We start from the raw sequence: 22,367 nt of genomic DNA on the forward strand, positions 1-22,367 counted from the left end.
TTCTTCTGGAACTACTGTTGCTAAGGCCCAGCCCCCCACTAGGGGGGAGGAAGGAGGAAGAAGCACAAAGGCCCAGGCAGGATAGGGTACTATCTATGCTCTCTTGCTACTTTTAGCAGCTCCTTAACCCTGCACTCCTACCGCAGCCAGCAGCCTAGCAAAAGTTATCTCTGCTCACAGTTTCACAGCTCTTTGGAAATTCTAGGGCAGGAGAAGTGAAACTGACCACAGTCTTATAAATTTCTCTCTTATTGCCTCTGTTCCCTACTTGAAGTGAGTCAGGCCTTTCCCTGTCATCCTCAGAGTGTCTTAAAATTTATTTGTCCTTACAGACAAGTTTTTGACAAAAGGAGTCAGACCCGTCATTCATGGTGCAGCCTTTCTGGAGGCTCTTGGTTTGGTCTTGCCACCTGAGTGTTGTTTGCAGAAGTCGAGACTTGTGGTCTTTATGTGGTATCCCCAGAATAGAGCTGAGCCCTTCGTGTCAGCTGTTGGTTGTATGTGTTCCTTAACATATAATTGCCGTGGGGTTCTTTTAGTCCTTAGAGATGAAATTCAAGTTAAATTTAGCAGCACTATAAATATCAGGTGGAGTGAAGAAGGAAATAGCACCGAGTGGACATACATCTTTTTGGGTTTAACTGTCCCATTGGAACAGTTTGGCCACTTTATGATTCCTCATGAGGCTGAGGAAGTAAGGTTGACCTGGCATGCATCTATGCCCCTTCCTGTGTGCAGGTGTCCTGAGAATAATGTGAGGCCTAGCAGGCGTTCTTGGAGCCCTGGCTGATGGGGGATTTGCGACTGACAGTCCAGTCATGGGCCAGGGTGTTTGTTAAAGTTACATTCCATGGGTGCACTTTAGACAGCCCAAGCTTAGGCAGTGACAGTTCCCATTAGGAATCATATTTTGGTTTCTACCAAAACTGTTTGAATGGGGTAGCTAAACTATAAAAATACATGCTTACTCAAGTGTCATTGCCTTCACTTCAGCTGATATTTATAGTACTAGTAACAGTAACGTGAATTTTTTTTTGAGACGGAGTCTTGCTCTGTCGCCTAGGCTAGAGGGCAGTGGCGCGATCGCTGCTCACCGCAAGCTCCGCCTCCTGGGTTCATGCCATTCTCCTGCCTCAGCCTCCCAAGTAGTTGGGACTACAGGCACCCGCCACCTCGCCCGGCTAGTTTTTTGTATTTTTTTTTTAGTAGAGACGGGGTTTCACTGTATTAGCCAGGATGGTCTCGATCTCCTGACCTCATGATCCGCCCGTCTGGGCCTCCCAAAGTGCTGGGATTACAGGCATGAGCCAGTGCGCCTGGCCAGTAACATGAATTTAAGTTGCCTTCTCCACTGAATATTGTAGCCCTAGACATGATGCTTCGCTTGAAGGTAATTCTTTATGGTTCTTCTCTCAACAGCGTTGAAAAGTCCAGCTGCATTTCATGAGCAGAGAAGGAGCTTGGAGCGGGCAAGGGTAAGGTACCTTTTTTTCCCTCAGAACCCCGAAAGAGCATTTTCAGAGCTCATTGTATTGCTGGTTATATTTCCATTTAGAGCTTTCCATAGAATTCTGAGGCCAGAGCCTGCTAGACTCCAGGGCCAGCCCTGGCCTTGCAGTTTTAAATGGAAACTCTTCTTCTCCTACCTCATCCCTTCTCTCATCCACCTCCCATGGTGATTATATGGAACATGATTGAAATGAGGTTTCTCTTTTAGTACATTTAAGGATATGGAACAATCACCTGATCCTCCTTCCCTGAATTTTGGAGTGCTTTGGAGACCACTGGTGTTTCCCCATCTTTAATTCCACTTAACCTTTTGTAGATGTTGGGACACAAACATTAGCCAATGGAAAAGCTTCCCAAGTCCAGGGTTACACTGCCCACACCTCACAGGATGGGCATTCCAAAGGGTAGGAAACCTCCCTGGTCTCCATCTGCCCAGAGTATCCACTTGACTCTTGTGGAAAGCAGAAACTGGCCCACACTCCAAGCCCAAGTGTTCTGCTGTAGCACCTTACTTGCATCCCCATCCTAATTCTCAGTTTCAGTTCCCCAGGGGCCCCTGAGGAATATTCTGCTGCCCAGTGTGGGTAGAGATGGGGAAGTCACCAGAACTTGTTTCCCCCTCCCACTCACTTTACTTTTTCCTTTCACATAACATCGTGGGAAGACAATCTCCTACACAGATCATAGTCTGCATCTCCTTAAGACCCACAGCTATTTTATTTTACTTTATTTTTTTGAGACGGAGTCCTACTCTGTCACCCAAACTGGAGTGCAGTGGCGCGATCTCAGCTCACCGCAGCCTCTGCCCAGCAGTTTCAAGTGATTCTCCAGCCTCAGTCTCCCAAGTAGCTGGGACTACAGGTGCCCACCACCAAACCTGGGTAATTTTTGTATTTTTAGTAGAGATGAAGTTTCACTATGTTGTCTAGGCTGGTCTCGAACTCTTGGCCTCAAGTGATCTGCCTGCCTTGCCCTCCCAAAGTGCTGGGATTACAGGCATGAGCCACCGCACCTAGCCTCACAGCTGTTTTAGAGTCTCGGAAGTATTTACCTCCAATACTTTTTTTTTTTTTTTAACTTTATTTCATTTTTTCCCTCCTAGAAAATCATGATTAATTCTTAGAGTAAGTGGGAAGAATGAAATCATGGGTCCTGGGAACCAAAGGAGTAACAAGCAGCAGTGTTTTAGTTTGCTGAGAGCACTTGAGAGTACAGTGTGGGGGGAAAGGATGGCATTGCCTGTGCCCCTATTCGGTCATAAGACTGGGCACCATTTCCTTGACTGCTTCTCAAATAGGCAGGGACCAGTAGGGCTGATTAGAAGAGTCTGTTTTATTGAGCACCTTTATATAAAAGGTTGTATCTGTTTCTTTTTTATCCTCACATCAACTCTTATGAATTAGGTAGTATTATCCTCATTTTATAGATGCAGTTAAGAGAAGTTAACTCACTTGTCCAGCCAATAAGTGGCAAAGCTGGGACTCAAACCTTTGTCTGTGGATTCTAGATTTGTTTTTTAAGCAAAATGATTTTATTTCCTAACACGTGGTAACCTAACATTCAATTTGCTTACCATGCACATCTGTTCACAAATGACTTCCACATTACAATAACTACTTCCATATTTATGCGTGTACTAAAAATTATCTTAGTTGAGATATGAAAAATGAATATATTGGATTGGTTACAGCAGAATTTGCTTTACTTAATTCTAAAAGCTTAAAGCTTTGAAAAGCTGCTACTTCTGCATCTCATACTTCCAGATGAATAAGACACAGCAATATCAGCTCGTATTCAAGAGAAGTTTCATTTCTTTTTCTGGTGTTGGAACCAGCTACCCACATCTGTTGGTGCTGCGTAGGCAGCTATACATGGTGGTGGGAAATCGTCCACCATGGCTTCAGCTATGTCAGGATCACACTTGAGGGAGTCAGAGATGCTGTTGTATTTACACTACTGATTGCTTTGCTTTTCTTTTTTTGGTAATTTTAGAGGTGGGATCTTGCAGTGTTGCCCAGTCTGAATTCCAACTCTTGGGCTTAAGCAATCCTTCCACCTTTGACCTCCTGAATTACTGGGATGTATAGGCATCCACCACTGTACCTGGTCAAACTGATTTTTCCCCTCAGTTTTCTTCGACACAAATGTGCTTCAGTGGTCATGAATGCCTTTAAGGATATCAGTTGCAAAATCCATATCTTTAAATTTGGCCCTGAAAATTCTCTGGTTTTCCATCAGAGACCTTGTACCCTCTAAACCAGTCCAGAGTAGCTTCTAGGTAGTCAGGTTTCAGCCATTTGACATCATTAATATGTTTACTATTTGTTATAAAGGATACAACTCAGAAACAGCCAGGTAGAAGAGATGCGTAGGTATGTGGGAAGGGACGAGGAGCTTCTGTGCCCTCTCCAGGTGGGTGTGTCACACTCCTAGCATCTCCATGCCTTTAGCAAACCAGAAGCTCCTCCATATATTTTCTTAATCAGTACTGTATTCTACCTCAGTCATGGCCACTGGTCAGAGCTTCAGATGGCTTAGAGAATAAGCCTTCCTCTGTTGTCTGTGAAGACGTGCGGCACCTGACACCTGCTTTACCACTCTCTGCTGCAGCTGAGGCAGTACTTCTGCCCACTGCATGTGGGGTGATAGACCCAGAGCCCACAGCCACTTTAAACCATCTCCTGGATTGCTCAGCCACCCCTGGGCTAGCACAGAGCTGCCCGGCCAGAACACCAAGGTGGCAGATGGCTAGGTGAGGAGAGTCTGTTTTTTTTTTTTTTTTCTTCAGTCTTTTCCTTTACTGTATATAATGTCCTCCAAGGCTTCATTTCGTAGTGTTCTCTGGCCTGTCTTATCCTTTGCTGGTCTTGATCAGCTGATGTTCTATGGTTTGAAAGTGTTGGTGCAGAGGTTAAGAGCACAGACTCTGTAGAGTCAGATCTGGGGGACTGTATATATTATAATTAGCCCCATTTGGTGGGATGGCTCTGTGACTGTTGAGGGACTAGTGTAGTTTGCCCAGAGTTTCATAAATGCAGAAATTAGGACATTGGACTTTGAGGAACTAGAGCTTTGATACCATGTATCAAAATTAGTATTCCATTTGGCAGCCATTCAAAATGAATGGAAAATGCTCATGAGATCATGCAGTGTTACAGTTTTTTTGAGACGGAGTTTCGTTTTTGTCGCCCAGGCTGGAGTGCAATGGCGCAATTTTGGCTCACTGCAGCTTCCACCTCAAGTGTTCAAGTGATTCTCCTGCTTCAGCCTCCCAAGTAGCTGGGATTACAGTTGCCAGCTACCACATCTGGCTAATTTTTGTATTTCTATTAGAGACAGGGTTTCACCACATTGACCAGGCTGGTCTTGAACTCCTGACCTCAAGTGATCTGTCCACCTTGGCCTCCCAGAGTGCTGGGATTACAGGTGTGAGCCACTGTGCCCGGCCCAATGTTACATTTTTTAAAGCAGGATATAAAATAATAATCAGTATGATTACAGCTCTGCAAAGTTAAGCCTATTTTCTGCGTGGAAGAGTAACTAGAAACAGATATCCCAGAATACTAACAGTGGCTGGTTAAAGTTTTTTTAATTTTATTTTTCTTTCTAGTTTTCTAAATTTTCTTTGCTGGACATATATTACTTTTATGGTAGTAGAAATAGTAGTTTTTAATAGATATATTGTCAGTCCAGCCTCAGAGAGACAAATGGTCTTGAAGGATGGTGCCCTTCCTTGGCAGGCGCAGTTGGATTTTGATGTGCTCTCCCCAGGCCTCCTCTTGCCTCTGGACCCTGCCATCATCAAGTTAAGGTTGTAGGGGTGCAGAGGTGGTCAGCAGCCACCATGGCCAAGGCTGCTCTTGTGATCCTGTCCATGCCATAAGCCTGTGTACCTGGATTTGAGAGTTTCTTGGTGTGTTTTTTCTGTAGACAGAGGACTATCTCAAACGGAAGATTCGTTCCCGCCCGGAGAGATCGGAGCTGGTCAGGATGCACATTTTGGAAGGTGTGGAGATTGGAATTGCTTTTTCATCTAGACCCAGTTCTCACTGCACTACCCATTTCCTTCTTGCTTCTTTCTTCTCCCATTTCTGTTGGCAGTGGGTAAGCCGGAGCCTTAACACAGTATGACAGCTGTGCCATGGTAACCGCCACTGGTCTGAGGGACTCTTAACAAGCACAGTCACATGCTCTTAGTTTGGCTTGGCCTGTTCTCCAGGGTCCTACCATCCCTTGGTGTGAGATTTGTTTCTCTCTGCCAAAATGTTTTGTTTTGAGACAGAGTCTTACTCTGTCACTGTGATTATAGGTGCAAGCCATCATGCCTAATCTAAAATCTGTGTTTAAAATACACTTACTTTTTTATATTCATTAATTCATTCAGTCAGTCATTCACTTGACTGTGATATACCATGCTCCATCTAATATTATTCTAGATGTATACCTGGCCCCAGCTGCACATGTCTTCCTTCCCACCCCCTCCGCCCTTTTTTTTTTTGAGATGGAGTCTTGCTCTGTTGCTCAGGCTGGAGTGCAGTGGTGTGATCATGGCTCACTGCAACCTCTCCCAGGTTCAAGTGATTCTCCTGCCTCAGCCTTCCGAATAGCTGGGATTACAGACGAGCACCACCACACCCAGCTAATTTTTAATATTTTTGGTAGAGATGGGGTGTCACCATGTTGGCCAGGCTGGTCTCGAACTCTTAACCTCAAGTGATCCGCCCATCTTGGCCTCCCAAAGTACTGGGATTACAGGCGTGAGCCACTGTGCCTGGCGGTCTTCCCACATTTTTAGTGAAGAAAAGGTTTTGGGCTCCTGGTAGCAGCATAAATATATTTACTTATTGTCTGTCTAGTGTTTTTTTGTTTTGTTTTGTTTTTTAAACTTGAGATGGAGTCTTGCTGTGTCACCCAGGCTGGTGTGCAGTGGCACAATCTCAGCTCATTGCAGCCTCCACCTCCTGGGCTCAAGCAGTTCTCCTGCCTCAACCTTCCGAGTAGCTGGGACTACAGGCACCTGCCACCATGCCTGGCTATTTTTTGTATTTTTAGTACAGACAGAGTTTCACCATACTGATCAGGCTGGTCTTGAACTCCTGACCTCAGGTGATCCACATGCCTTGACCTCCCAAAGTGCTGGGAATACAAGTGTGAGCCACCACGCCCAGCTGTTTGTCTAGTTTTGAGCTGTTTGAGGGGCTGGAAGAGAACTTTTCTAGTCTGAGTCCCATATTTTGCAGACAAAGGCACTGAAACCAAGAGCAGAGATGTGAATTGCCTCAGTAACACAGCAAGTTTGAGGGAGAGTGGAGACCATTCTGTCATCTGGTGCTGCTTCCATTCTGTAGCTCCACCTCAGAAAGTCTTCTGAGCTTGCCTCTGCCTGGTTGTAATTGTGTGTGACCGTGCACTGCCTGGTCACAGTGGGAACCCGTTGTCTTGTCTTTGTGAAACTTCAAGGCAGGCCACTCTTCTCTGCTTGGGATATGCTTTCCATTCTGACAGTCTCTGCTCTTGCCCGGGAGGAAGGAGAGCTGCTCTGGAGTTCCCAGGGCAGAACCACGTCCACTCATATATCTTCCTGCACCCCTTTGTCTCCCATGGGCAGAAACCTCAGCTGAGCCGTCCCTCCAGGCCAAGCAGCTGAAGCTGAAGAGAGCCAGACTAGCCGATGACCTCAATGAGAAGATTGCACAGAGGCCTGGCCCCATGGAGCTGGTGGAGAAGAACATCCTTCCTGTTGAGTCCAGCCTGAAGGAAGCCATCATTGGTGAGGAGGACCCAGCCACCCTGCGTGAGAGGCAGCTGAGATGCAGGAGGGGAGAGGGAGAGGGAGTGCCAGGCTGAAGCAGAATTGGGCTGAGGCTCTTGACTTCTTAACAGAGTTTGAGAGCCTCATGCACGGGTTGTGTGAACTTGGGATAGTGCCTGTTGCTTTAAGAAACAGGGACATACAACAGTAATTAAGTAAATAACAGGCCTTGCGCTGTTTACTTTCCGTCTTTGTAAACTCGGGTTGCTTCCTCTTTCACAGAGTAGGCAGATGTCAGGATTAGTGTGTGTGAACGTGTGGAGATGCCAGGAATTAGAAATCTGTGTAATACTCTTTATTTTTATTAGTGAAATCTCTTCTTGGAGACTGGCCCTTTCCACGGATATTTCACTCAACAAATATTGATGGACCCAAACAGTGTGCTAGGTGCTAACTTACATAGCCCACAGGGCAGACCAAGTTCCTTTGTCCTTATGGAGCTCATGCCTCATGGAGCAGGTAACAGGCAGGTGAATAGGCAAGATAGAGAAGCTGTGCTGGAGGGAGCACTGGGTACTCTGGAAACACAGAGGAGGGGCACCCAACCTGGTTGCATCAGGAGGGGTGCAGCTGTCAGAGGAGGTGACAGCCAAGCCTGGGGCTGAAGGATGAGTAGGAATTCATGAAAGCGTGTGGGAGGGGGTGGGACAAGGGAGGAGAGGACAGTGCTCCAGACAGGGAGAACAACCTTAGGACCTGATGAGAAGGCACTAGAAGGGAGAGTGTCAAGATGACAGGTAGAAGGCCAGGTCCCCAGTGATTTGGTAGTACGAGATAGGAGGATCACTTGAGCCCAGGCGTTTGAGACCAGCCTGGGCAACATAGGGAGACTCACCTATACAAAAAAATCAAAAAATTAGCTGGCTGTGGTGACACACACCTGTAGTCTCAGCTGCTCAGGAGGCTGAGGTGGGAGGATCACTTGAGTCCAAGAGTTCAAGGCTGTAGTGAGCTATGATTGTGCCACTGCACTCTAGCCTGGGCGACAGAGTGAGACCCTGTCTCAAAAACAAAAATGAGGTGGGAGCAGTAAGCACAGTCCAGGTTGTGCAGGGCCTCTTGGCACACTTGGGAGTTTGGACTTGATTCCTTTAGTGTAAAAGGGAAAAAGCCTCTTTTCTCTCTATTTGCACTCAATACAGAATACTTCTGGTGTTGGTGTTCTGGCATGGTGTTTCCCCACATACCAAGCAGTTCTCCAGTGGACACCAGCTGGGTGCCCTTTTCAGATGCCATCTACCTGGAGAGAGTGTCTGATCCCACAGGTTGAGGACTAGTCCCACAAAACTTAGCCCCACTCCCCATGCTGGTCCCACGCCCCAGGTTATTTTATATTTGCTTTTAACCAACTAGCTATCGATTGGGGTTCCTATACTCTCTCCTTGGGCTTGATAATTTGCTAGAGTGGCTCACAGAACCCGGGGAAACACTTCACTTATATTTGCTGGCTTATTATAAAGGAGGCAGAGGAACAGCCAGAGGGAGGGGCAGATGGCACAGTGTAGTGGGGTGCCAGGGGAGTGGTGGTATTGGAACTTCCCTGCCCACTCTGGGCCTTCACCCTCCCAGTAGCTAGAGGAGCACATCAAATCCTGTTATCCAAGAGTTTTTATAGGCTTGATCTCAGAGCCCCCACTCCACATCCTACATACCCACCCCCACTTTCCTGGAGGTTGGTGGATGGGCTGGTAGTTCCAGTCCTCTAATCCTCTAATTCCTTGGTCTCTGTGGTGACTGGCCCAATCCTTAGTCTCTCCCAGATCATCACATTAGCATAAGCTCAGGTGTTGTAGAAAGGGGCTTGTTATACATAACTGAAGATACTCCTGACCTTAAGGAAATTCCAAGGGTTTTAGCTGCTCTCTGATTTTAGCTGCTCTGTGATGAGAACTGGGGGATAAAAACCAAATGTATTTATTATCCTACTCTTCGATTTTGGTGATAATTGGTACAGACCTGTCTCCTTCGCTGCAGTGGGCCCAAGACCCGATCCCTGACAAGACAACACCTGCCTGCCCCTCCTGAGGCAGCTGTGCCTTCAGAGAAAGAGGCTCAGGTTTTCCTCTAACGTAGTTTTAGTTTTGGGCAGAGGGGAAACACTGCAGCAGACCCCCAGGGCATGCTGAGTTAGGCCGTGGGCCCTGATTAGAGGCGACTGGCAGTTTCTAGGGCCTCCTCTGCACTGTAGCCACCCTACTGTAGGCTGGCCCACACTGGGCCCGGAGGAGCCCTTTCCCCATGTTGATATAGTAGCCCTTATAATTCACAGATTTTCCCTGGCGTTCGTCCTGCCTCATCTCAGTGGTTTCCTCTGTGTATTCCTCAGCAGTCCCAAGTTATAGGCCAGTGTAGGGGCCAAGCCAGTTGTAGATGCTGCAGCCAGCCACAGTCTGATAAATGTGTGCCGAGAGTCAGCAGTGTGCCAGGCTGTGTGAAGTCCTGATGTCACAAAGATGAATAAAATATGACTTGTGCCCTCAAAGAATTCACGTGGGTCTGATGTGAGAAGACTAATGTATAAACAACTGATTTCTGATTCTGGTTCCCAGTCAGATGCCAATGCTGCCTAGTAGGAAGGCCATGGCCCTGCGACACTGTCTCTGAGTTACCTGCCTTGTGCGACTGCTTGCAAGATCACACATGATGATGAATATAAAGGGCCCAGCCTGGTCCTTGGTGCCTAGAGAGACTCACACAATGGTTGCTGCTGTTGTCAGCAATAACACTCATTCTAGACCAGCTGGCAGCTGCTGTAATGGACAGTGTAACAATGGATATGTGTGTGTCAGCGCTGTGAGAGCTCAGCAGAGGGACGTCTCTCAGGGATGGCGACAGGTGTTGGTGGCCAGGGAAGTGCCCACACTATAGCATGTTTTGGGGGCTGGATCAGAGTTTGCCAAGTGGAAAAGGTACAGAGGGACAAGAGGGAACAACACGGGCAGTGGCCTGGAGACCTGTGCTTGCTTGTTTGAGGAATTTGGCAATGGGGTGATTGTTGGGGACTTTAAGGAGCACAGAGCATTTGCCAGCAAAAACCAGATTGTACAGTTGAGTAGGAGGGAAGAAGACAGTGATGGCAAATGTAGCTCATTTGCTCAGTAGTTCTGTGGAGAAGGAAAACAGAGGCAGGTCCTGGCTTAGGGAGGCGTTTTCAGGCTGGGTGCAATGGAGCAGGTTTTTGGGCTGAGAGGAAAGAGTCAAGGACATGGGAGGATGGGCACCTTCAGAGGAAGAGGAGGGAGGAGGACGAGGAAATGGAACCCCGGCTGAGGTTGAGGTTTGGCTCAGATAGGAGAGGCAAAGCTGGGAAGGAAGTTTGGCTCAGATGAGTGAGAAGGAAGCGGGTAGTGGGAGCAGGGGGAGCAGACCGTTCTGAGGCCTGAGAAAAGGGCTGATGGGGGTTGGGGTCTTCCCCACATACCTAACCTCCCCATCCGACCCTTCCTCCAGGCCCCTCAGTTATCTTCAAGGTTCACACTAAGTCCTCTCCTCCAGGAAAACTTCCCTGAATCTCTTCTCAGTGTGCCCTCAGCTTCTGTGTTTTCTCTCTAGCAGAGCATACACGGGGCTCCAAGGCAACTGGACCATAAACTCCTGGAGGGCAGGGGCCCCATCTTTGTTCCCAGGATATGACTGTGAGTGGAGAGAGAAATAGTCTGTAGTGACCCTGGCCTGTACCAGCCCTGGGTTTTCCACAGTACGGCCAGCAGCTTCCTTGGGTTGGACTAATCTGGTGGAAGCTACAGTTGCTCCACCCTCGCTCACCATTGTCAGTACTGGCCTCCCTGGGGCTGCTGTACCAAAGCAGGTGCCCTTGCTGGGAGTAGGAGATAGTGGGGAAATCTAGCCTTGTGTCTGGCATGAAGTACACGTGGTCAGCAAGCCCCATTCTGTGTGTTGCATACTTGCCCCTGCTGGGACAGATGAGGGGACGGAGGAGCAAGCCACCACCACAGTTGCCAGTAAGGAAGAAGCTCAGATGCGTCCTTCCCAGGTCCTGAGGGAGGAGAGAACCTCAGGTCCTGGCCCTGGAGGGCAAGAGCTGCTAGGAGAGCTACTGCATGGACAAACCCAGCCTGGGCTGTTGTGCCTTGTTCCTCTTCCTTACCTGGGGTCTTCCCACACAGCACACTTCCCCAGGCTTGGGCGGCAGCTCACCCCTGCCTTCACCCCTACCTTCACCCCTGCCTTCACCACTGCCTTCACCACTGCCTTCACCACTGCCTCAGTTCCTTCTGCATGGATGGCAGATCAGCTGAGAACCTGCTACCCCCACCTCTTCCCACGACAGTGCTGAGCCGGTGGCTCTAACAGTGACTCTTGAAATAGCCTCCTTGCCTCTGTTCCCATCTTTCCTTCCCACTGCGACCCCATGGAACAGAAGCTTTGTGCTGCGCCCTCCTCCCATGCCTCTGCCTCCCAGTTGGCCTCAGGAGGACACGTACTCACAGTCATCCAGAGCCTGGCAGTGGGTCAGGTCAGGGCAGTTACAGCCAGCAGGCTGTTTTCTTCTGGTGCCCCTGCTACCCAGGTGTTGGGTGTCTGCGAGCCACTGGCCTCTAGAGGAGGTCACCACACCTCCTCTATTTCACCTGTGCAGGCAAACATCCCCTTTCTGGGATACCCTCCATCTGAAGCCCAGAGCCAGGCTCCTTAGTCTGTTCCTGGCCTCTGGGGAATTCAGCTACACTCACAGGGCTGTTTCCCAGGCTTTTCTGGTCCCTCGTTAGCTGGTTTAGAGCCCTCACTGCCCCATTTGTAAGCATCATGGGGGAAGAAGAGAGTTTTGTGCAGTGTGGGATGAAGATACAGAGTACCTTTAACAATAGGGAGACGGTTGAGGTGGAAAGGTAGCTTGGGTCTCCTAGGTAGGGAGGAGCAAGGGAGGGAGGGACAACTTGACATTGAAGATTAAACACAGTATAGAGTTACAAGCAAGAGGCTAAAGGAGGCCTTTGCTCAGCCCATGAGGTCGCTCTGATGGCCTAGGAGATCTTTCTGGACTCTCGTGCAGGGTCATGATGATGACCAGAACTTTTTTAGAACAAGAAAGCAGATTGGCTGCTAGTCTCCTTGGTTTGCCTGCCTCACAGAGCGTGTGGGCTGTGGGCCAGGCCTGTCCCTGCTCACCTGTGCCCTGGGCTGCAGGTGGAATCTCATACCAGCTTTGGGTTTCAGTGGGCCAGGTGAACTATCCCAAAGTCGCAGACAGCTCTTCCTTCGATGAGGACAGCAGCGATGCCTTATCCCCCGAGCAGCCTGCCAGCCATGAGTCCCAGGGTTCTGTGCCGTCACCCCTGGAGGCCCGAGTCAGCGAACCACTGCCCAGTGCCACCTCTGCATCCCCCACCCAGGTGAGTGTGTGCTTCCAGATGCTTCCCCAGCTCCAAGGTGCTAGGGCTGCCCAGAGTAAGGTCTCTCTCCTGGGCTTATGCCTCCTGCTCTGGCACAGGGAAGCCAGGGGGACGCTACCCTAGTTGCTCAGGTGCTGGCTGCTTGGGCTCCCTGCTGGTGGGAGATGTGGGCGGAGGCCCCTCTCCAGCAGCCAGAGGTCAGGTGGAGGACGACGCTGGCCACGGCTGCTTTGTAGTGGGATTGCAAACCTCACTGGCCCAGTCTGTATTCATTTATTTAGAGCAGCCTGCTTTTCTTGAGTATATTCAGTTCTGTGACCTTTTCATTGCCTTCTCTCTTTCTTTCCTAGCTCCTCCTGCCACCCTGGGGGTTGCTCTTCTCCTCCCCCAGTCTCTGCCCACCATTTGCCCTCTGACAGTGGTGGCGTCTGAGGACCCTGTGTAGGGTCAGGGCAGGCTGGGCACACCCTGCCTGGAGGTGGCCATGTCCTCACTTCCTTTTTTCCCTCTCAGGTTGTGTCTCAACTTCCGATGGGCCCGGATTCCGGAGAAATGCTTTTCCTGGCAGAGCAGCCTCCTCTGCCTCCCCCACCTCTGCTGCCTCCCAGCCTCACCAATGGAACCACTGTCCCCACTGCCAAGCCCACCCCCACGCTCATTAAGGTACATTTCTGCCAGTGATTGTACCCTCCCCTTCCTGGTGCCCTTTGGAGTCCTGCTGTGACTTCATTCCAGCTGTGGGGACAGCTGCAGGGGGTGTGGTGCACGTCCTCTCCCATTGGTCTGGGAGTTTCTTCCTGTTCTCTCCGCTGTCCGACTTAACACTGACTGTTGCGATCATAGCCACCAATTATTGGTGGCTGTGGGCTGGCCTTGGGCATTCCAGGTACTCATTCCTGCTCTCATCCATGAAGTCATTCCCACACATGATGTCTTGTTCACTCAACAATTCCGTGAGGCAGAAATAGAGCCCTTTGCTACAAGAGAGGAACTGAGAAGTGAAGTGACGTGGCCAGAGGCGTGCAGGAGGTGTCACTGAGTGTTCTTCTCCTCCTCCAAGGCCTGACCTGAAATGCCGGCAGGAGGCGGGGGTTACTGTCGTCGGTGTGGGGGACCCTGTGCTGGGCACTACTGGCCTCATGGACTCAGGTGTCTGCTGTTAAATTCAGCTGCACCAAGAGCTGATGCAGGGTCCCCCCTGTTCCACAGAACTGCCTGGCCACCAGGATCTCAGGGACCGCAACCCCACACCTCCACCTGGCCCACGCCTCCCTGACTTGCTCCACCTGTACCCTTTCTGCTCTGTCCTTTCTTACTCTCTAGGTTCTCGCCTCACACAGACCCTGTGCCTGGCTTGGCAACCCCTGGCCATCTGAGCCTCAGGAGAGGCCGACAGTCTGCAGCCTGGGCTGTCTGGCGCTCGTGCTCTGGCCTTAGAAGGCCCCACTAGCTCTGGGAGCTGCCCGCCCATCTTGTGACTCTCCCTGGCTCTGTCCCATGGTGACATCCCCAGTCCCGCCTCTGCACATGACCCTGTCATCTCTGCTGTCTCCTGCTTCCTCCATGTCAGAAAGTCACTATGGCTTCCTGAATGTCACTGTCTCCTCCTTCAGGCCTGGGAGCAGTGAGTGGCCTCTCCTCCCAGCCTACGCCTGCTTTCAGTGCTGTCTGCCCAGGCGCTGCCTCCTCAGTGCCTGTCCTGCACCTGCATTCTCTTCCTCACTGTCAACAGGTGTCCCTGCTTTTCCCACAGAGTTCCTCCCTCCAGCGTGCTTCTCCTCACACTCCTGTTGCCTTCCTTTGCCTCCCACGTTTGGAAGAAGAGTCTGTGTATTTTGTCTACACATCTCTTCAGTTACCCCACCAGTGGACTGAAACATTATCTTCAGGGGCCTCAATCCAAGTCCATCCCCACCGCTGTGCTCCTGGCCCAGCTATTGGGGTTCTCTCTCTTTGGTTGTGTTTTCCCTGCCTCCCTCTTCCTCCCTTTAATTGGGGGTGCTCCCTGGGCTCTGCCCTCTGCCCCCTCTCTCCCTCTGCCCCCTCTCTCCCTCTGCCTGTACTTCTGCCTGCTCCCCAGCCTGTGCTCAGAGGCTCTCTGTGGCTCTGTTCCCTTCTTCTGGAGCAATCCTGGCCCCACAGCCTTGGCAGCCCTGCCCTTACTCCATCCTTCCCATGCTCCCAGCAAAACCAGAACCACTTCTGGGGTCACTCCTCACCTGCCGCATGTTCACTTTGTCTGTTCTTCCACTAGTGGGTCACCTGCCCAAACCTTCCTTTCGGTCCTCATTGCCACAAGGTCTAGACGCCACCTGTTCCTACATCCAGCCTTGTACACTTCTGTCTGCCGTTCTCTGCTCAAAACTTCTCAGCTCTCCGCGGTCTCTCTCTGGCACTCCCTTGCTAACTCACCTTGTCCAACTGTGCCCTTCCTTGCTCCAAGAACAGGCCTCCCACATACCGCCTACTGGCCCTTGGTCAGTTTGGGTCTTCTGACTCTCCTGGCCCAGAAGCTGTGCCAGCTGGAGGTCTTTGGGGGCATGAATAGGAGCTTTTGGAGTCCTGTGTTAGAACAAGAACAAGATCACCTTGTGACTTTGGGCAAGTGACTTCTTTGAGCCTGTTCACCATTTTCAAGTAGACATGACAGTTCCTACCTGGCAGGATTCCCCCCAGCCCCAAAAAGAGCAGGCAGCGTTCTTGAGAAGCTTGCGTGGCTCCGTCTTTGTAAAGTGCCTGGTCTGGTGCAGCCCAAGCTCCATCAGTCAGCTGGGTTTTACCTCCTTGTGTTCACTCTGGCTTGGGGTCATGGTGATGTCTGTGCTCGAACATTTGGTTGATTTATCCTCCAAGCTAGAAGCTCTTTTAAGCCAGGGGCCAGGCACAGCCCTCTTTGTCACTCCAGCCCCTTGCCTGGCACATTTCTGGGCACGTTTCTGCTTTCAACGGAGTGTATGGTCCCATGGGGAATTGTGGAAATGGGCAAAGTGTGGATGGAGATGTCTTCTCGGAAGCCACACAGGTGGGAGAACTGCCAGCCCCACCCCGAGAAGCCTGAGGCTGCCCCTGAATGGCACCCTGTCTCCTGTGCCCTCAGCAAAGCCAACCCAAGTCTGCCAGTGAGAAGTCGCAGCGCAGCAAGAAGGCCAAGGAGCTTAAGCCAAAGGTGAAGAAGCTCAAGTACCACCAGTACATCCCCCCGGACCAGAAGCAGGACAGGGGGGCACCCCCCATGGACTCATCCTATGCCAAGATCCTGCAGCAGCAGCAGCTCTTCCTCCAGCTGCAGATCCTCAACCAGCAGCAGCAGCAGCACCACAACTACCAGGCCATCCTGCCTGCCCCGCCAAAGTAGGCACCCACTCGCCACCACCTGCCCCTGCCCTTCCCGAGCCACCCTGAGCCAGGCAGGTACCAGATCTGGTGGAGGTGAACCCCACATCTCTAAGGACCCTCTGGTCTGGATGCTACAGAGTGGTCTGCAGGCAGGGCCACCCTAGCCTTTGCTAGGCCCTTGCCCCATGCCTATCTGTACCCAACCCTGCAGCCCAGGCTTGGGCTGCCACCTGCAGAGGCCACGGGTGATGCTGGATGGGTGCTCATTTCCGCCTTTTCTTCTCAGGTCAGCAGGTGAGGCCCTGGGAAGCAGCGGGACCCCCCCAGTTCGCAGCCTCTCCACTACCAATAGCAGCTCCAGCTCAGGTGCCCCTGGGCCCTGTGGGCTGGCACGTCAGAACAGCACCTCACTGACTGGCAAGCCGGGAGCCCTGCCAGCCAACCTGGACGACATGAAGGTACACAGCCACTGGAAAACTTGAGCCACTGCCAGCCTGGCCCTTCCCACAGGGGCTGTCCGGGTGCTGGTTTTTAGGCAGGGAAGGCATCCAGCCTAGGACCCACCATCGTGGAAGGCAGCGCAGGGCTCCAGGCTCTGGTCCCCATCAGACAGGGGCACCTTGGACACAGCTCCGAGGCTGCCTGGAGGTGGTCATGGCGAGTGACACCAGCTTCCTCCTGGTGGGTCCTGTTGGCAGCACAGCCGGCATCTGTCCAGGCAGTCGTGTGTCTCTTATCTTCCTCAACTTGTATGGTACATGCAGTGTGAGAAGTGGGGATGGGTGTCCCTTTGAGGATGGTCAAGCTGAGGCTCTGACAGGAGGAGAAGCTTGTCCACAGTCGCAGACCTGGTCAGTGTAGACCGGGCTGTCCAGTAGCAAACCCTGCTCGCGTTTTCCCCTTTGCCGGTGAATGTGGAGCTCAGGGTGCTATTCAGGTGCAGTGTCTGCCTGGAAAGAGAGTGGCCTGTGATCAGGGTCACAGACTTGGCTTCTGTCCGAGGGCCTTGGAGAGGAGAGGGTCATGCCCAGTGCCTTGTGTGTTTTCTCTGCCCCATCAGAAGATTGACTGGACCAAGCTCTCCCTTGAGAACTTGTTCTCTGAACCAGGCTGGGCCCTACTTTCATGAGCTCAGTTTTCTCTTCTGCAAAATTCAGTCTGTTCCATTCAAGATTTATTGAGCCCAAGCACCATGTTGGGGGCTGGGGACAGCTGTGGGCACCATGTGCCAGCCCCCGCTGCCTGCATAGGTGGGGAGCATTTTAACCAGGTCCCTGCTAGAGCGAGAACAATGAAAGGGAGGATGCTGTTGGCTCAGGTGGTGGGGGGCATTGCGCCCTCCAGGCTGCTGGAGGATTAGGGTAGTTGATGCATCTGAAGTGCCCTTCTGCCTGGACCCAGTGCCCTGTGTCCAGCTGCCCCTGGCCTCCCTGACTGTTGACTGCCTTGCAGGTGGCAGAGCTGAAGCAGGAGCTGAAGTTGCGATCACTGCCCGTCTCAGGCACCAAAACTGAGCTGATTGAGCGCCTTCGAGCCTACCAAGACCAAATTGGCCCTGTCCCAGGAGCCCCCAAGGCCCCTGCCACCACCTCTATCCTGCACAAGGCTGGCGAGGTGGTGGTAGCCTTCCCGGCGGCCCGGCTGAGCACAGGGCCAGCTCTGGTGGCAGCAGGCCTGGCCCCAACTGAGGTGGTGGTGGCCACGGTGACCAGCAATGGAGTGGTGAAATTTGGCAGCACAGGCTCCACACCGCCTGTGTCTCCTACCCCCTCAGAGCGCTCACTGCTCAGCACTGGCGATGAAAACTCCACCCCCGGGGACACCTTTGGTGAGATGGTGACGTCTCCCCTGACGCAGCTGACCCTGCAGGCCTCGCCACTGCAGATCCTCGTGAAGGAGGAGGGCCCCCGGGCCGGATCCTGTTGCCTGAGCCCTGGGGGGCGGGCAGAGCTAGAGGGGCGTGACAAGGACCAGATGCTGCAGGAAAAAGACAAGCAGATCGAGGAGCTGACGCGCATGCTCCGGCAGAAGCAGCAGCTGGTGGAGCGGCTCAGGCTGCAGCTGGAGCAGGAGAAGCGAGCCCAGCAGCCCGCCCCAACCCCTGTCCCCACCCCTGCCCCTCTCGGCATGCCAGTGAAGCAGGAGAACAGCTTCTCCAGCTGCCAACTGAGCCGACAGCCCTTGGGCCCTGCTCACCCATTCAGCCCCAGCCTGGCGGCCCCAACCACCAACCATGTAGACCCTTGTGCTGCGGCCCCGGGGCCCCCGTCCGTGGTGGTGAAGCAGGAAGCTGTGCAGCCTGAGCCCGAGCCAGTCCCCGCCCCCCAGCTGCTTCTGGGTCCTCAGGGCCCTGGCCTCATCAAGGGGGTTGCACCTCCCACCCTCATCACTGACTCCACAGGGACCCACCTTGTCCTCACCGTGACCAATAAGAATGCAGACAGCCCTGGCCTGTCCAGTGGAAGCCCCCAGCAGGTACCTGGGTATGGGAGGAACCGGGCAGGGCCCAGAGGAGGGTGGAAAGAGCGTCTCGCTACAGCCCTTGTGGGCCAGGGGTCCCCTCGTGCTGGGCATTTTCTGTTTGCTTCGTTTAATCTTCCTTTCGACCCTCTGAAATGAGCGGTCATTATCCCCATCTCACCACGGGGAGCACTGAGACTTAGTAAAGTTAAGGGACCTTCCTAAGAACCCCTAGCCGTAGGGCGGAACCATTGGCGAGCTCTCCACCTCTCTGGCTGTTGAGACTAGAACATTTTTGCACCTCAGCAGAGGACTCCTGAGCAGCCCACACCAGGCTGGGCCTGCCTTAGTGCTGCTCTGTGGGGAGTGGCCAGTGAAGGTCAGAGGTAGCCTGCCCTGGGGAGAGGCTGTGGGGTCCTCTGGCCAGGATCCAGCTCAGGGTCCTCCCCTCAGAGAGGCCAGCTGTCCCCACCGAGGTGTCAGCAGCAGAAAGCTCCCCAGCAGACCTTCTCTCAGCCTAGACCACAGGTGGGGCTGCCCTAAGGCTTTATGTAGCCTTGTGGTCCTGCAGAACTTGGGGGTGGAGGAGACAGTGACAGGAACAGGTACCTCAGGATAGGAGATGGGGGTCCCTGAGCAGACCCAAGCAGAGAAAGAAGCTGCAGAAATCTCAGGGGGTGACCAGCCCAGCCCAGAGACCTCTCCCAAACCTCAAGAGGCCAGGCACCCCTGCAGGGTTAGGGTCCCCCATCCTGTATTCCTTCTTACCTAGTGGCTTTCACGAAAGCTCCCTAAAAGCCAGTGCCCCCCATCTGCCCTCCTAGAGTGTGAGAGGCCCTGGCCTTATCCCCACCCCTCCCCCCTACAAGGCAGGTCTGTACCCCCAGCCCCCTGGCCACTGGTCCTCTCCCTGTCCTCCTGTCCAGCCCTCATCCCAGCCTGGCTCTCCAGTGCCTGCCGCCTCTGCCCAGATGGACCTAGAGCACCCACTACAGCCCCTCTTTGGGACCCCCACTTCTCTGCTGAAGAAGGAACCACCTGGCTATGAGGAAGCCATGAGCCAGCAGCCCAAACAGCAGGTGAGGAAGGCGGGCTGGGCCTGACCATTGTGGGCAGCTGCCCTAGGCTGCTGGGCTGAGGTTCCTACAGCCCCAGCTGCAGGAAAAGGGGGCAGGTGAAGCCCAGCTTCAGGGTCAGAGAGGCCTTGGGGAGTGGGCCGTTGGGGGATGGGCACCAGGAGTCCGGGCGCGCCCGTGGGGCTGTGGATCTGGCTGCTTATTCTGGGTAGAGGGAGGGGCCTCATTCGTAGTTCAGGCTGGGAGCCCCCATTCAAGAGTTTCATCTTTTTTTTTTTTTTCTTTGTCCCGCAGGAAAATGGTTCCTCAAGCCAGCAGATGGATGACCTGTTTGACATTCTCATTCAGAGCGGAGGTAACCCCAGATCCCCTGCTGCCTCCTGACAGCCTTCCCTGTTCATAGGTGTCTCTAGCCCTGGGTTGGTTTGTTTTTATTGACTGCTTCCGTGCGTGACCAGTCTTGGGCAAGCACTGTGGATGCGGTGGTGGCTGTGAGCCCTCCTGTCTCCAGGGCCTGGATGAGAGGACCAGGGAAGGTGTCGTCCTTCATTCAGCAGGGAGCACTGCCCCAAGGCCCTCGCCTGCCAATGAACAGAAGAGACATTTGCCCTTGTGGAGCTCACAGTGCAGCCTGGGGAGGTGGACAACAAGTAGAAGAAATAAGCAGATCATATGGAAGATCCCAGAGGAGCCTTAGGACAAAAACGGAGGGGAGGGAGAGGTCTGGGGAGCCTGGTGGGGAAGGGCCGGGATGGCTCCTGTGAGCAGGAGCAGCTGTGTGCATCTGCGGCCTTGGGAGTGCCTGGCGAGTTGGAGTATAGTTGAGGAAAGGGAAAGAAGGGCTTTGTGACCAGATCATGCGTGGCTTCCTGGGCATCAGGGCAGGGTGGCTTTGGCTCCCTCGTGTGGGAAGCCATCGCACAGCCTTGGGTAGAGTGGCCTGGTGTGATGCAGGACCCAGGAACCTTCCAGCTGCTGTAGCGATAGCAGCCGTGCAAGGGCAGAAGCAGGGAGCCCCACGTTGGAGGTGGTGGGAGAGCAGGGCTATGGCCCAGCAGGCGACAGTGGCAGGCGGAGGAACAGCTGGAGTCAGCCCCATTTGGAGAGAGCCAGGTTGGTGTGTTTATGGATGAGGTGTGGAGAGAGGGAAGGAACAGCCAAGGATGACTTCAAGGGCTGTGGCCTGAAGGGCCAGGGTGGAGCGGCCATCGATGGGGTGAGCTGGGGAGGGGGCACGTGTGGGACCACATTGTGCAGTCCCTGATGGGGTGTCTCATGAGTGGAGGGTTTACAGGGACAGTTGACATCGAGTGGCATTTGTAAGAGAGGTCTGGGCTGCATGTAGGAGTTGGGGTGTTGTCGCATCTAGATTGGCAGTTGGAGCTGGGAGGCTGCCCAGGGCGTGAGGTGGGGGAGCAGAGGTTGGGGCTGAGCCCAGCCTTAGGGGTTGGGAGGACAAGCAGTGGCAGGGTGTGGTGTCCTGGAAGCCAGCTGTGGCCAAGGGAGCTGAGGACCGAGGCCTGGACACGGAAGCAGGTGTCATGGGCACAACAGGAAGTCCATGAGAGGCCTGAGAGCAGGGTTGGGGGTGGCCATGGAGAGCTCTCTGGGAGGTTCCTCTGCAGAGGGGAGGAAGAGGGTAGGGCAGATGCTGGGTGGGAGACAGCGTGCATCTGTGTGAGGGACCCAGCTGGGAGTGGAAGATCCCAGAGGACCCTGAGATGGCCCTGGGAAGGAGCTCACTGGCAGCAGCAGGCAAGAAGGCTGGGCGTGTGGTGCCGACACTGGGCGGCGAGCGCGGACTTCTCTCCACGTGTCTCAGTGGCTTCTGGAGGAGGAGGAGTGGCTGAGGGGTACAGGCAAAGCGGGAGCTCAGCCTGGAACCACAGCTCTACCAGAGTGGATTTGATGTGGTGTGAATTTTATTTCGATTTAAGACGAGCTCAGTCACTGGTGTTCCTGTGAGGTCAGCAATTCTCAAGCCTTAGGGAGAATCCCCAGGTCCCTGGGGCCTGAGGCGCATCTCTCACCAGTGTAGGTGGCACTGAGGCAGCAGGTATGGGACCTGCTTTGGGGATGACTGGGCTGGGTGCTCAGGAAAGAGGCCTTGGCATGAGCTTCAGGAGTTTCCAAGGGAAGGTGGTGCTACCCCAGAGATTGTTCAAGAAGGAAAAGGGAACAGGCTTTGAACTCTTAACTTCTAAGAGATGGCAGAGAAAGGGAGAATGGTGGGTGTGGGTGCCGCCTGCCCCCAAAGGGACACTGAGAAGTGGCCCAAGAGGTGACAGTGATGCCAGAAGCAGGTGTTTGAGGAGAGAGGTCTGGGCAGGTGGTGGCAGCTGGAGGTGAGCAACCTCCTTGCCTGTGAGAGCAGCTGCAGGGCAAAGAATGCATTCTGCTGGGACAGGAGGGGCCGGAACCCACAGGGTTGGGGAGCAGGCCTGGTTTTTGCATAATTTTTTTTTTTAGTTGTGGTGAAATAATAAAATTTGCCATTCTAACCATTTTTTAAATGTACAATTCAGAGGTATTAGGTCCAGTGTTGTGCAGCTATCACCCCATCCACTCTAGAACTTCTTTTTTTTTTTTTTTTTTTTTGAGACGGAGTCTCGCTCTGTCACCCAGCCTGGAGTCCAGTGGCGCGATCTTGGTTCACTGCAAGCTCCGCCTCCCGGGTTTACGCCATTCTCTTGCCTCAGCCTTCCTTCTGCTCACTGCTCGGGCCTCGTGATCCGGCCGTCTCGGCCTCCCAAAGTGCTGGGATTACAGGCTTGAGCCACCGCGCCCGGCCAACTCTGGAACTTCTATATCACCCCATAG

The 22,367-nt window shown here is 53.0% G+C and overlaps 1 protein-coding gene across 4 annotated transcripts in view; it reads left to right on the forward strand.

The window, feature by feature from the left end:
* MRTFA (myocardin related transcription factor A) overlaps positions 1 to 22,367 on the forward strand; it is a 220,293-nt gene that overhangs the window by 193,634 nt on the left and 4,292 nt on the right. For 3 of the 4 annotated variants that reach the window (XM_007975878.3, XM_007975879.3, XM_007975877.3), the window contains 10 exons: positions 1,420 to 1,475; positions 5,440 to 5,515; positions 7,118 to 7,279; positions 12,500 to 12,675; positions 13,189 to 13,338; positions 15,773 to 16,026; positions 16,298 to 16,469; positions 17,464 to 18,486; positions 19,398 to 19,550; positions 19,842 to 19,902. In XM_007975878.3, the coding sequence (XP_007974069.3) occupies positions 1,420 to 1,475; positions 5,440 to 5,515; positions 7,118 to 7,279; positions 12,500 to 12,675; positions 13,189 to 13,338; positions 15,773 to 16,026; positions 16,298 to 16,469; positions 17,464 to 18,486; positions 19,398 to 19,550; positions 19,842 to 19,902 (2,283 nt within the window). Of the gene's footprint in view, positions 1 to 1,419; positions 1,476 to 5,439; positions 5,516 to 7,117; positions 7,280 to 12,499; positions 12,676 to 13,188; positions 13,339 to 15,772; positions 16,027 to 16,297; positions 16,470 to 17,463; positions 18,487 to 19,397; positions 19,551 to 19,841; positions 19,910 to 22,367 lie in introns of all 4 variants that reach the window. The other variant, XM_073006690.1, reaches the window with a different exon arrangement.

This window comes from Chlorocebus sabaeus, chromosome 19 (assembly GCF_047675955.1).
Source record: "Chlorocebus sabaeus isolate Y175 chromosome 19, mChlSab1.0.hap1, whole genome shotgun sequence".
NCBI lineage: Eukaryota > Metazoa > Chordata > Mammalia > Primates > Cercopithecidae > Chlorocebus > Chlorocebus sabaeus.